The following is a 15,933-nucleotide window of genomic DNA, read 5'->3' as shown; positions in this document are numbered from 1 at the left end:
GAGAAGGGGATGACAGAGGATGAGATGGCTGGATGGCATCACCGACTTGATGGACGTGAGTTTGAGTGAACTCCGGGAGCTGATGATGGACGGGGAGGCCTGGTGTGCTGCGATTCATGGGGTCGCAAAGAGTCGGACACGACTGAGCAACTGAACTGAACTGATCTAATGGTAAGAAACTAGATTATTTCCCCCTAAGATCAAGAACAAGGCAAGAATTTCCCCTCTTATCATTCCTTTTCAACACTGTACTAGAAGTTCCAGCTAATGCAATAAGAGAAGAAAAGGAAAGAAAAGTTATGTGGATTGGAAAGGAAAATTGTAAACTGTTTTTGTTATTAGATGACATGATTATCTACATAGAAAATTTTAGAGAATCAACAACAAAAATAAAACTCCTGCAACTAAGCAGCAATTATAGGAAAGCTGAAGGATACAAAATTAAGGCACAAACTGGACTTCTTACACACCAATGACGAACAGCAGGAATTTGAAATTAAAACACAAGACATTTATATATCAACCAAAAAGAAAATGTACATTTCTTAGGTATATAACAAAATATGTACAAGATTTTTTCCTAAATGGTCTATGTTTTACATTTATGCCCATGATCCATTTTAATTAGATTTCATATAAAGTGTGAGGTTTGGACTGTGGTTCATTTTGGGTGTGGGCATATGGTTATCCATTTGCTTCATCTAAGTGTCTTGAGTCAAGGGGAAAATCCCTTCTTCTCTTCTTTTCCTGTTCTCCCTTGTGTGTAAGACACTAAGCCTAATGACTTCTTTGGATTTAGTCTTTAGGGAATAAAAGTCAGGAAGGGTAGTACCTTGTAGAAAACTTAAGCTTTCTGCCAACTCTCAAATCTTCCCTGAGAAGAAAAGTGCACTGGGACTGCTAGTTGCTTCAGTGGGAAAAAATCATGGAAAAAGTACCAGGAGAAAACATAAACTAACATCACAAAAATTACCTCACAGGCAAAAGTTCTGCATGCTGGCAAGTATATGAATTTTCTCTGAAGAAGCTATAAGATACATCAGATTGTCAAAATACCCACAAACCCCCCCACTATTTTTTTTTTTAATCACTGTCTTTAAGCCTCAGATTCATGCTATAGGAACAAGGATTCTTCCCTGTAGGGTGATGTGAAGTTCAGATGCTTCCTCTTAGCCAAGGATGTGGGACTCATTGTCCTCAAAATAGTGTTCTATTCACTCAGGTTGGTAGGCTGGTTTAGTTATGATGGCATTTCTTCCCCTCCTGGAATTGCAAGTGGATAATAATCTTTTAGGAGTCACCAAAATCATACAAATGAGGGCATCAAACCCTCCTAAGTTAATCAGAGTGGTTCTCAATGCAGGCATCCCACTGCTCTTCTTAAACAACCTACAAGAAAGTGCGTGACTTTTTTTATCCAATTTTTTACTTTCACAAATACAAGATCATCAGCACTTGTGTGCAGACTCCCATATACACAGAACTACATAAAAGGGGTAAAGAATGAATAATACAACCCTGGATGAAAACTAAACAGAAGAGATGAACACACACACACCAATAAGGACAGTATGTGACACAGGGCACTTATCTGGGGCAGTTAAAGACAAGACAATTCTACTACCAACACATCTTCAACCAAATTAAGTTCCGTGTAGTAATGTACTACCAGACCCTAGATACTGAGGATTCATCTATGAGTCCTTGAAAAACAGGCAAATCACTCACACACAATTTCCACTGAGAGCTGACACTATTTGAATGGCAATTTCAAAGTAATTATTGGGAAGAAAAGTTTATTTACTTATAGGCTAACAAAAGTATCACCTTAAAATCAAGGGCAACAAAGATTCCTCCTTGCCTGAGCTTCCTCAGTGGGTAAAATAGTAAGATATGTTTTCCAACCTAAGCCACCCTCTTTTGACCGGAGCCCTGGACATACCTCTAACCTCACCCCGTGTAAGGAATAAGCCTGACCACCTCCCAACAACAAAGCAAACAAGGGAAACTGTTACTTGCTCTTGTTTCCTCCTGCTACTGCAGACGCCCCAATAAAGCCTTGCCTGAAAAAATTTTTAAAAAGATATATTTTCCACAATCTCCTACAGTCTCATTTTATATAGTCAGCACACACACACCAAATGCCTAGAACCTACAAGCCCTCAATAAACATTAAAAGAATTGAGTCAAAGTGACTGAAAGACAGATCTACGATTAAAAGATAATTATATATTACGTCAGTAGAATTTCTGCTTGGACCCCATCTACTATGTATGTGCCTATGAGAGTGTTTGGCTGATCAGCTCAGCCCCAGGCAAGTGCTAAGGCAAGCTGTCAAGAATCTCTTCATCTAACAGAGAAATCAAGAAGTATATGCCTATACAGCACTTAAAGAAGTATTGCATATTTACTCAAGGCTGAGTTTGTGAGATTTCTATTGAAGTTGTTTTACAAGCAGAAAGGTCATGTTTTGACATAACGCATCTATATAAAATGTAAATGAATTATTGTGGATTAAAAACAATAACATCCTTACACTCTGATTCCATATTAAAAGAATCATATAAATACAACTGGAGCAGGAAAATAACAAAATACACTCTGCCACCTTTACTTTTCTGTCTATACAGAATAAAATACAACCACAAAGTCGTGGAAACTAAAAAGAAGAGGAAGCTTGTCTTTTCTTTTCTTCCTGAAAGATATTGCTTACACCTGGATTAAGTTAAAAAACTAAATGTGAACCAGTGAAAATGGTCTTAAATTTTCACTGAGAAAATAACTGGGAGATTTCTCTTTTTTTCTCAATGTTGATGTTTAATCTATTGTCTCTTGCATTTCACTCACTTTCAGTGAAAACACTTCAATTGCTTTTTAATTTTTACTGAAATCGAATGGCTCCAATATTTATATTTTCAATCCTTTGCCTTCAAAGTCTGTATTTTTAATTATTTTAAAGAATTTAAAAAAAATTTTTTTGGTGCTCTGCAGCCTGTGGTATCTTAGCCCCTGACAAGGGATAGAACCCACGTCCTGCATTTGAAGCCGAAGTCTTAACCTCTGGACTACCAGGGAAATACCAAAGCCTGTGTTTTTGTAAATACTGTCTTCTAGCCCAGTCATTCTCTGAGAGTTTGACTCTAGACCAAGTCAGGCTCCTAAAGGATGACAGGCCAAAGCAAGATCAGGTTGCTCTCTGCAATCAGCAGGGAGGGTAAGTTTAGTTGAAAGATTGAAGTTCTTTCCATGGAGAAGAGACAAAGAATCGAGAACAGCTCCCCTTCATGTGCTTACTCTTCTAGTAAAACTATTTGACAAACCTGTCTTATTTCCAGACCAAGGCTAAAGAGGTATGCACAGGACATGAAGGAGTAGAGAAGAAAGAAAAGTTCTTGTATGATAACCTGACCATTTTGGAGCAAAACAGAGCAGCTTTGGAAGCTTGCTCCAAGGTAGTGACTGAGGACATACATACCCTGCAGGATATTAGTCATCCAATTGTGTACTCAGATATAAACCACACATCTTCTGCTAAGCCAGAGAGACATTTAATTCATTAGATCACACCCATCTCATGCCTTAATCAATTATTTACCAAGTAAAGCTCATTAGGTCATATATTAAAAGGGGCATGAAGGTAAAAATATTCTCATGCATACACACAGCAAGGCTTTTGCCTGCCGAGTCACTTCTGGAAAGCAAATGTAGCATTTATCTCCAGACATTGTCATAAACAATGACTTAACAGTTCTGCATTTGAGAGCAAGAGGACAGAGCAAGTATCACATGCCAACAGTGATGCCTGGTAAGACGGAAACAAGACAACCTCTCTTTCACCCTCCCTCTCTCTCCCCTCAACCCCAAGACCACACACATCACTGGGTGTGCTTTATCTATGCACGCATGTATACGTTTGTGCATTTATAGACCAGCATTTTAAGCTTTTATTGTCAAATATCCCCACTAGGATGTAAACTCCTTGAGAAAAGTGACTTGGTATCTTTTAGATACTATTATAACCCCAGCACCCAGAACATGGCAGTCTTTCCACAAATTTTTATTGAGTGAATAAAACTACTTATGAGCTATGTGGTAAAACATGTTTTAACATATCAATAATACTTAGCAAAAAAGAGTTCCCCTAACAATGGTTTGCACATTAGAGGTACCAAACAATAATTCTGAATAATATTCTCCTAACTGATCCCTTTTAAAATCTATTCATTTAAAAGTATGACATAATTCAGAGAGTGCATATTTAAACCATTAGTAAAAGTGTGTACACATAAAAGAAATGTGTTTGTTGATATTTTATTATATTCACATAAAAAATGGACAGAAGTAAATAAGGTACAATCCAGAGACAGAATCTAGAATACAAAATATCCTCATGTAAAAGATTTCATGCTTGAAATAAAAACTGGCAATCAAATTTCAAGCCTCAAGAATGAAATCTTACTTTAAAAGCAATAATTAAAAACTGTGTTGCATCTGACAAATCTCTTGCCAAGCACCTGAACTTGTTCATCCTTAATTTATTCTATCTCACTATTTGAAGAGTTTGAAGAACTAAGAAACTACAATTCTACAGTTAATCTTCATTGCATTCCTCCCTTTCACCTGAATGCTCCCAACTCTCATTGATGATACTTTTATGACTCTTGTTGTTCAGACAAGTTGGATACTGGTAGTTTTAGAGCCATGTATCTTTCTGAAAAATTCTCAAGAAATTTAAAATAAAACCACAGTGATGGTTTATTTTGCAAACATGTCAATATTCAATCCATAAAAGCAACATGAACAGGAAGCATGGGGAAACAAACAAACAAACAAACTATATATATATATATATATATATATTTTTTTTTAACTTTGGTAGGCCTCATTCTCCAATTCAATTACACTTAATTGAATGGGACAATATATGCTCTTCGTTCTAGGACTCTGATTAAAACTCCCATGAGAATGCACAGGAAACAACCTACATATACAAATTTAAATGTGAATAGGATTTATCCATCAGATACAGAACAGATTTGTGACTGCCAAAGTGGGGAGGGTAACAGATGGAAGGATTGGGAGTTTTGGATTAGCAGAGGCAAACTAATATATATAGGATGGGTAAACACCAAGATCCTAATGAATGGTATAGGGAACTATATTGCAATTCCTGTGATAAATAATGATGGAAAAGAATATGCAAAAGAACATATGTATGTATAACTGAACCACTGTGCTGTATCCCTGAAATTAACACAACAATGTAAATCAACATACTTGAAAAATTGTAAAGATAATATAAAAGATCAATGCATCAGTATTTAGAACTGCAGTACTCATCACTGAATTGCATCTTAAATTGTTACAAGTAAGAGTTGTGTTATGTATATTCAAAAACTGTCAGTGGAACAAGGCATGAGCAGATAGAGAAATATACTTACTAACAAGGATTTACAACCAAAAATGGTCCTAAATGGCTCAGAACTAACTGTAATTTACAGTGATCTCCTTAATCAATTCAACTACTTCTCATAACAAACTGTATGTGACATTAGTTATTAAACTTTAATAACAGAATATAATTGTGTATCAGTTCAGTTCAATTGCTCAGTTGTGTATGACTCTTTGTGACCCCATGGACTGTAGCATGCCAGGCTTCACAGTCCATCACCAACTCCCAGAGCTTGCTCAAACTCATTTCCATCGAGTTGGTGATGCCATCCAACCATCTCATCTTATCTTCTGCTCCTTCCTAACTTCAATCTTTCCCAGCATCAGAGTCTTTTCCAATGAGGCAGTTCTTCACATCAGGTAGCCAAAGTACTGGAGTTTCAACTTCAGCATCAGTCCTTCCAAGGAATATTCAGGACTGATTTCCTTTAGGATGGACTGGTTGGATCTCCTTGCAGTCCAAGAGACTCTCAAGAGTCTTCTCCAACACCACAGTTCAAAAGCATCAATTCTTCTGCGCTCAGCTCTCTTTATAGTACAACTCTCACATCCACACATGACTACTGGAAAAATAGCTTTGACTAGACAGACCTTTGTCGGCAAAGTAATGTATCTGCTTTTTAGCATGCTGTCTAGATCGGACATAGCTTTTTTCCAAGGAGAAACTGTCTTTTAATTTCATGGCTGCAGTAACCATTTGCAGTGATTTTGGAGCTCAAAAAAATAAATTCTGTCACTGATTCCATTGTTTCCCCATCTAGTTGCCATGAAGTGATGGGCCTGGGTGAAAATGATCTTAGTTTCTTGAATGTTGAATTTTAAGCCGGCTTTTCACTCTCCTCTTTACCTTTCATCAAGAGGCTCTTTACTTCTTCTTCACCTTCAGCCATAACAGTGGTGTCATTTGTGTGTCTGAGATTATTGAGATTATTGAGAAGTATTGATACTTCTCCCAGCAGACTTGATTACAGCTTGTGTTTCATCCAGGCCAGCATTTCCCATGATGTAGTCTGCATAGAAGTTAAATAAGCAGGGTGACAATATACAACCTTCTTGTACTCCTTTCCCAACTTGGAACCGTCCATTGTTCCATGTCCGGTTCTAACTATTGCTGCTTGACCTGCATACAGATTTCTCATAAGGCAGGCAAGGTGGTCTGGTATTCCCATCGCTTGAAGAATTTTCCACAGTTTGTTGTGATACACACAAAGGTTTTCGTGTAATCAATAAAGCAGATGTTTTTCTGGAACTCTCTTGCTTTTTTGATGATACAGCAGATGTTGCCCATTTGATCTCTGGTTCCTCTGCCTTTTCTAGATCCAGCATGAGCATCTGGAAGTTCAAGAATCATGTACTGGTGAAGCCTGGCTTGGAGAATTTTGAGCATTACTTTGCTAGGGTGTGAGATGAGTGCAATTGTGTGGTAATTTGAGCATTCTTTGGCATTGGAATGAAAACTGACCTTATACAGTCCTGTGGCTACTGCTGAGTCTTCCAAATTTGCTGGCATATTGAGTGCAGCACTTTCACAGCATCATTTTTAAGGGTTTGAAGTAGCTCAACTGGAATTCCATCCCTCCACTAGCTTTGTTCGTAGTGATGCTTCCTAAGGTCCACTTGACTTCACATTCCAGGATGTCTGGCTCTAGGTGAATGATCACACCATCGTGGTTATCTGGGTCACGATGATCTTTTTTGTATAGTTCTTCTGTGTATTCTTGCCACTTCTTAATATCTTCTGCTTCTGTAAGTCCATACCATTTCTGTCCTTTATTGTGCCCATCTTTGCATGAAATGTTCCCTTGGTATTGCTAATTTTCTTGAAGAGATCTCTAGTCTTTCCCATTATATTGTTTTCCTCTATTTCTTTGCATTAATCACTGAGGAAGGTTTTCTTATCTCCCCTTGCTATTCTTTGGAACTCTGCAGTCAAATTGGTATACCTTTCCTTTTCTCTGTTGCCTTTAGTGTCTCTTCTTTCCTCAGCTATTTGTAAGTCCTTCTCAGACAACCATTTTGTCTTTTTTGTATTTTTCTTGAGAATGGTCTTGATCACTGCCTTCTATACAATGTCACGAACTTCCATCCATAGTTCTTCAGTTACTCTGTCCATCAGATCTAATCCCTTGAATCTACTTGTCACTTCTACTGTATGTTCATAAGGAATTTGATTTAGGTCATACCTGAATGGTCTAGTGGTTTTCCCTACTTTCTTCAATTTAATTCTGAGTTTGGCAATAAGGAGTTCATGATTTGAGCCACAGTCAGTTCCCAGTCTTGTTTTTGCTGACTGTATAGAGCTTCTCCATCTTTGGCTGCAAAGAATATAACCAATCTGATTTCGGAATTGACCATCTGGTGATATCCATGTGTAGAGTCTTCTCTTGTGCTGTCGGAAGAGGGTGTTTGCTATGACCAGTGAGTTCTCTTGGCAAAACTCTGTTAGGCATTGCCCTGCTTCATTTTGTACTCCAAGGCCAAATTTGCCTGTTACTCCAGGTACCTCTTGACTTCCTCCTTTTTCATTGCAGTCCCCTGTGATGAAAAGGACATCTTTTTGGTGTTAGTTCTAGAAGGTCCTGTAAGTCTTCATAGAACCATTCAATTTCAGCTTCTTCAGCATTACTGGTTTCAGGACAGACTTGGACTACTGTGATACTGAATGGTTTGCCTTGGAAACGAACAGAGATCATTCCATCATTTTTGAGATTGCACCCAAGTACTGCATTTCAGACTCTTTTGTTGACTATGAGGGCTACTCCATTTCTTCTAAGGGATTCTTGAACACAGTAGTAGATATAATGGTCATCTGAATTAAATTTGCCCATTCCGGTCCATTTTAGTTCAGTGATTCCTAAAACGTTGATGTTTACTCTTGCCATCTCTTGTTTGACCACTTCCTATTTACCTTGATTCATGGATCTAACATTCCAGGTTCCTATGCAATATTGCTCTTCACAGCATCAGACTTTACTTCCATCACCAGTCACATCCACAACTGGGTGTTGTTTTTGTTTTGGCTTTGTCTCTTCATTCTTTCTGGAGTTATTTCTCCACTCTTCTCCAGTAGCATATTTGGCACCTACCTACTTGGGGAGTTCATCTTTCAGTGTCATATCTTTTTGCCTTTTCATACTATGTATACATATAATTGATGGGCTTCCCTGGTGGCTCAGAGGTTAAAGTGTCTGCCTGCAATGCAGGAGACCTGGGTTCGATCCCCTGGAGAAGTAAATGGCAACCCACTCCAGTATTCTTGCTTGGAGAATCCCATGGGCGGAGGAGCCTGGTGGGCTGCAGTCCACAGGGTCGCAAAGAGTCGGACACGACTGAGCGACTTCACTTTCACACATATAATTTCATACATATAATTGTATGAATTGTGTATAGCCTGGCTATAAGAGTTATGAGTTAAAAGAAAGGTCTACATATTTCCCTGGATCTTCTCCAACTCTCATACTGCTGTCCAAAAGTCAATTTTTACTTCTTTTAAAAAATGAATCAAAATATATTTTTTAGGTTGTCATTATGTGTTTCTCATACAGAGTCCTACCAATTAAAGAAAAGTTGCCTCCTGGCTGTGCTTTCCTTTGCTGCCCCCTCATTCTGTAAGACATTGAAATTGATGTACGGTAAGGATAGAGGGAGAGAAAGACATTTCTAAACAGAGGTGTGAAAGAAACAGTGCTCTCTAAACATAAAATTTAAGGACTACTTTTATCATTATTTGCAAGTAATTGCTCAATTTCACTGTATAATCAAGATACAGGTAACCCTCCTTCTTAAGCAAGATCCCTCATGTTCCTGCTACCTATTTCTGACTTATTTTCTCCCTCAATTCATGACTTGATATCCATTATCATTTAATTTTACCCATGTAAACACGCTGTACAATGGGGCAATAGAAATGTGTTCTTACTGACATCACTACCTAAAGAGAGCAATATGTTGATCTGAATGTATGTTGAGATTAATTTGACACAGAAATAATAAACATTAAATCAAGAATAATACTGCAAGTACATTTAGAATGGATAAACAATAAGGTCCTACTGTATACACCACAGGAAACTATATTGAATATACTACTATAAAATATAATGGAAAAGAATATAGAAAAGAATATGTATATACGTATACACAAAGTTATATGTATCGAACCGAGTCACATTCTTACAGAAAGATTGGCACAACATGTACATCAACTATATTCTAATAAGAAATTTAGAAAAGAATAATTCCAGGATGGGGGAGTAGTCTTCAATAAGGATGCAATGGAAAATTGGACCCAGAACAACATCAAAATGTCTTTGACATTTCCTCAAGTTTTCTCAGAAATGATTAATAACCAACAATCTAAAGAATTAGCAGGAGACATTATCATTCTAAGTGAACTAAGTCAGACAGAGAAAGACAAATTTAATAAGATATCCCTTATATATGGAATCTAAAAAAAAGATACAATTGAAGTTATTTACAAAATAGACTCACAAAATAAACTTATGGTTACCAAAGGGAAAAGGTGGAAGGTGGATGGACAAATTAGAAGGTTGAGATTAACACACACACAATATAAAATAATCAACAAGGACCTACTGTATAGCATAGGGAACTCTACTCAATACTCTGCAATAACCTACAACGGGAAAAGAATCTGAAAAGGAATAGATACATATATACGTACAACTGAATCACTTTGCTCCATACCTGCTAACATGACATTGTAAATCAACTATATCCCAATATAAAATAATAATTAAAAAAATAAAGGACTCCCTTCCAACAAAAAATGAGTTAGCAGGAAATCTGCTCTGTAAGTATCATGTTTCATAAATCACGTCTTTAACATACAGATTCTCTGGAATTCCTGGTAGTCCAGGAGTTAGGACTCTGCTTTCACTGCAGGGGGCATGGGTTCAACATAACTGTGCAATACAATTTAAAAAAAAATTCTCTAATATCCAGGAGAGATGGAAAACTGAAGTCACTGCCAGTGAGCTTAGTCCAGGAAATCTGGGATGTCTCTGATGCTGAATATTCTCATTTGAAAATGAGAATTAAAACTCTACAAAAACTACACTCATCCATTCCTGGGTTCTAAAGCTGATCAAGAAAGAGGGGTCCTTCTCCACCACATACATGCCACATTCAGTTCAAAACAGTAGAGGATTTTCTTTGATATAGTTTAGCTTCTCTTTCTCTAAAATCTACGCTCTACCATTCTTTATGCTTCCATATCTAACTAAATGTTGTTCTTCTAAATAATAGTGATAACAGTAACAACAAAAGCAACAATACATTTGTTGATCTCTTAATATGCATCAAGATTTTATGTGCATTTTCTTACTGAACCTTCGCAACCATCCCATGAAGTAGCAGCTAGTATTTAAACTGCATTTTATAGAGGAGAAAAATCATGTTTAAAGAAATTTAGTCATCTTCATGAGTCACACAACTAGTAAGGGGCAGAGGAGAGGCCCATGCCTACGTCTGTCTAATTCTACATCCCTAATCTCTGCAGTAACTGTACAAACAGTAGAAGGGCTCAAAAAATCACTTGGCTTAAGTGCTTGATTTAACAAATCAGAAATTAAGACTCCAAAGACTATGGCACAATGTCTCTTTGCTCCTAAGTCTCTATGATTATATGATAGCATCGAACACATCTACACCAACAATCCTCCTTTGGACTCCATAACTTCCCTGGTTCTCCACTTAACTACCATTCTGGCTTTCTAGCAACTCTCCTTTGCCTGTCCATGTTCTAAGTGTCAGCCTTCTCTAGGACTCCATCCTCAGCCTCCTCTCTAGTTTATCTATGTCAAGGTTTTGCAAACTGCAAAAACATTTTTTTAATTGGAGTATAATTGCCTTAAAATATTGTGTTGGCTTCTGCTGTACAACAATGTGAATCAGCTATAAATATACATATATTCCCTCCTTTTTGAGCCTCCCTCCCTCCTCCCCGTTCCACTGCTCTAGGTCATCACAGAGCACCAGGCTGAGGGCAGCTTCCTGCTATCTATCTATTTTACGTACTGTAGTATATATATGTTAATGCTACTCTCTAAATTCTCCCCACCTTCTCCCATGTTATATCCATAAGTCTGTTCTCTATGTCTGCATCTCTATTCCTGCCCTGCAAATTGGTTAATCAGTACCATTTTTCTAAAGTCCCATACAACCTTCTTCTCTTTCTGACTTACTTCATTCTTATGACAGACTCTAGCTTCATCCACATCACTACAAATGGTCTAATTTCATTCTTTTTTATGAAAAGAAAGAAAGAAAGTGAAGTCACTCAGTTGTGTCTGACTCTTTGTGACCCCATGGACTGTAGCCTACCAGGCTCCTCCATCCATGGAATTTTCCAGGCAAGAGTACTGGAGTGGGTTGCCGTTTCCTTCTCCAGGGGATCCTCCCAACCCAGGGGTCGAACCCAGGTCTCCCGCACTGCAGGCAGACGCTTTACCATCTGAGCCACCAGGGAAGCCCTATTCATTTTTATGGCTGACTAATATTGCATTGTATATATGTAACATAACTTCTTTATCCATTCATCTGTCGATGGACATCTAGGTTGCTCTTAGCATACTTTTTAAAGCTATGCCCAAGTTGCTAAACATACCCCTTTAATTACAGTTCCTTCCTCTCTATATAGGGCTTCCATTCCTTCAACTACCCTACACGCACTTGTGATTCATATCCAACCCAAGTTTTGTCTAAGTTAAAGATTCAAAAATTCCAATTTCCCATAAACCCTTTATTTCCCATGACCCTTTGTACTCACCAGTGTCCAAAATCTCATTCAGTCCTTCATACCATATTTGTATATCTCCTACGATCTTTAACATCATCTCTCTTCCTTTGAATCAGCTCACCGTTAAATCTGATACACTCTCAGCGACCACATTGAGTTCATCCTTAAACCAGTCAATCAATCTGACCTGAAATATCTCTGAACCAGGCCATCCTATTCAAATGGCCACTGTCCAAGCTAAGCTTTTCCTTTTCTCTCATATGAATTACTACATCAGCCTTCTGATTTAATTGGATTGGTTTCCCCAATCCACAATCTCTCTACCTTTGGTCTAAGTTCCTCTCGTTCATCAGAGCAACACTTTTCAAAGATATTGACTATGTTATCCCTGCTCATCCCCACACACTCCTTCCCAACTCACTCAGAGTAAGAGCCAACCCATGGTTATTGCACTAAGGAGCCTTCAAAAGCTGATCCAACTCCTCCCTCCTATCTAGCTTCTATCTTCCTTCCATCCTGCCCCTCATCACTCCACAATAATTACTATTTCCAGGACACACTTCTGTTCATATTTTTGTTCGGAATTAATCCCTCAAAACAACAGCTTTTTGAAGCCCCTCTCATTTTCATACAAAGCCTTATCAACACCATCAACATCTTCTTCCTAGCCTGCTTTAAGCAGCACTTTTTAGTTTGTGGAATTTTTTCAGGCTCTGCATTTCACACTTCACCATAACTAGCTCTGTCTGGCAAGAGAGGTTAAGACTAGTATCCAGGTCTCAGACTGATTTTTCCCAAAGTTAAACAGCTAGTTAAATGATTGCTATTAATTTTCTAAATGTTTTCATTTCTAAATATGCATATATTATTAGAAATCTCCACCAGAAGACTTAAAGCCATGTAATAAATCACCCAGATCATGCCTTCTCTCACAGTAATCTCTTACACATCCTACCATATCCATTCATTAATTTGTGAGGCAAATGAAACATTCAAATCATCCTAAATATTTTTATGCTTTTTTATTACTTGTGCATTTTTTCCTGTGATCCAGACTACTTCTATCTTGGCCCAGTGCAAAATAATATTAACACAAGAGCAGTATTAAAATCACATAAAATATTAGGGGAAATGATTAATTTTTTTACTTATGTCAGGTGGCACTGGTGGTAAAGAGCCCACCTGCCAATGTAGGAGACATAAGGGACACAGGTTTGATCCCTAGGTCAGGAAGATCCCCTGGAAGAGGGCATGGCAACCCACTCCAGTATTCTTACCTAGAGAATCTCATGCACAAAGCAGCCTAGTGGGCTACAGTCCATAAGATCGCAAAGAGCTGGACATGACTGAAGCAACTTAGCACACACATCAGTCAATGGGAGGTAACAGAAAAAGGTCCTAAACTTCTGGGCACTTTGAGAACTCTGACTTTGAAACTGAATTTGAGACTAAACATTCCAGAAAGAGAATTCATCCAAAAAAAAAAAAAAAAGAACATTTAATGAAGCCCTAAGTAATTAAATGTGTTCACTCTTCCCACTCAGTTTCTTGTATTCAATGCTTCTAACCATGGTTTCATTATACAAAAATTTTCAGCAACTCTACTGATAGGCAGTGAAAACCTAATATGAGAAAAAAATTTCAGAGGAAATCAACAAATGGATCACTTCAGTGGACAGACAAACCATAGTGGCCCACTTTCTATTACATGAATGGCCTGAACAGACCTATCCTTAATTTATAAAAATTGTATCAAAACATGAAAATGAAAGGCTTAAAGCACTGGGCCCAGGTACCAACCTCCGCTGCTCTTCACCGTGTTCTCCTGAAGGGACAGTGAGGCATTCATCCATGTGTCCATGAAGCAACCTGAGGACGTCACCACCAATCAGATACCCTAGAAGGATCGAAACGCAGTCACATTTGAATTGTCATCACTGGATATCGAAAGCTAAACAGATCATCTGATCTGATCTCCTATTTTCATAGACAGAGACACAGAAGTCTGGTAAGGAGTAAGTACTGAACTGAAATCACAGAGATGAGTGGGGTCACCTGCCTTCCACCCCTGAACCCTGGGTTTCCAAGTCCCACAGTCAGTGATATTCCCACTACTATACGTGACCTCAGCCTCATAAAAGCCTCCACTAAACATACAGGCCTGAATAGGCTCAGATTTAAACTTATGTAAGTGAGAATAAGCAGAACAAACTGATACATCCAGAGAAAACCCTGATGCCCAAGCATTGCTGTGATCCAGCACTAAGTCACACACCCTGAAGATGAGAAATCTTGACGTTAGCCTAATCAAGCAATACCCTGAGGCCAAAACATGGAGAAAATAACCCCTAGAAAGCTAGCGCTTAAAGTACACACAGGAATAAGCTAAAGTTGACAATAGCGTAAAAATAAGGACAGCTAAATCTTAACACAAATTTCACTTTTAAGTAGCAATTGAAATAAGTTTCTTAAATGTCATGTATCTTCATTATAGAATATTTTGACACAAACAGCTCTAATTTATTTGCTCACTATCACAATTCCAAAGAAGACTCTCAACTCTGTATCAGGGACCAGACTCCTAATGGAAGTGGAGTCTTTACCTTGGGCTGCTTCACTTCCTGAGCTGATGGGGGCCACACTCCAGAGGGTCTGCTGGAAAGCAGCATCCACGTGCAAGCTGCCGTTACCGTAAGACAAGTGCTGCAGTAGAGGCAAAAAGAGGCATCACTACAGGCTCTGGGCGCATCTTAACATGCAAGTGTTTCTGGCCACTCTAACTGCACACTGCAGATTTGGAAATGTCTGCAGAGAACCTCTGCTTCAATCCTGTCAATGAAACATGAAGGGACTAGCAGAATGAAAGTTAAGAGTTTATATCTGACTTTGGGTATTTATCAGCTTCCTTCTAAGCATTACTACTCAAGTCGCCAATCGGAAAACATACAAAGTAAAGTAATAAAATAAATTTGTGAAAATGGACTACTCTGTTGTAAAGGCTTACTGTACAGACAGAGGGCACTTATCATTAAAACTACAATTAAAGTTTTACATATCACACCATGACAGTGTTTTGACAGTGAAGTAGGTGAAATCCATAGGACTGATATGTCTCAGTTTTACAGGGTCCTTTAGGAACATTTATCAATAATTTGACATAATAGCCATTAGATGGCAATACTTCCTAATAGGTATCAAAAATCAGGACAGTCAATGTCCTTCAAAATTCATTCATTTTAAATTTCAGATGTTCCTGCTTAAAATCAAATGTATTAAAAGATGGTCATATTTTACATCTTTAAGAGCCATAATTGATGAACTCTGAAATGATAAGTAAAGGAAAACAAAATTATGAGTACAATCAAATGCCTTGCTTATTTCATTAATCATTACCTGGCTACTGCTGGAACAACCACCTCTTCTCTCAGAGTCATCTCAGTAAACATCACCAACATTCCTATAATATTCCTGCAACATTTTTCAATTTTGACAACAGCTTAAGCTTTTAAAGATTTTAATTGCACTAGAACTTTTCCAGCAATCTGACTCTCCGAGTTAAATAAAGAGCAGCCACAGCATGAAAAGTCACACTGGTATATGTCACAGGTCCTTTTAATACCCAAAGGTCTCTTGTAAGTATACAAATATTTATTATATATATAATATTTATACTAAATATACTAAGTCACCAGGACAGATAGGTACTTCATTTTCTTTCTCTT

General features: G+C 37.9%; 1 protein-coding gene across 7 annotated transcripts in view; it reads right to left on the bottom strand.

The window, feature by feature from the left end:
* Positions 1-15,933, bottom strand: part of RYR2 (ryanodine receptor 2) — an 830,734-nt gene that overhangs the window by 456,355 nt on the left and 358,446 nt on the right. For all 7 annotated transcript variants that reach the window (XM_061404941.1, XM_061404935.1, XM_061404936.1 and 4 more), the window contains 2 exons: positions 14,815-14,914; positions 14,012-14,108 (listed from right to left, as the gene is read on the bottom strand). In XM_061404941.1, coding sequence (XP_061260925.1) covers positions 14,012-14,108; positions 14,815-14,914 — 197 coding nt within the window. The remainder of the gene's footprint in view (positions 1-14,011; positions 14,109-14,814; positions 14,915-15,933) is intronic.

Source organism: Bos javanicus, chromosome 28, assembly GCF_032452875.1.
Source record: "Bos javanicus breed banteng chromosome 28, ARS-OSU_banteng_1.0, whole genome shotgun sequence".
In the NCBI taxonomy this organism is placed as follows: domain Eukaryota; kingdom Metazoa; phylum Chordata; class Mammalia; order Artiodactyla; family Bovidae; genus Bos; species Bos javanicus.
This window is presented reverse-complemented; position numbering and strand designations above follow the sequence as displayed.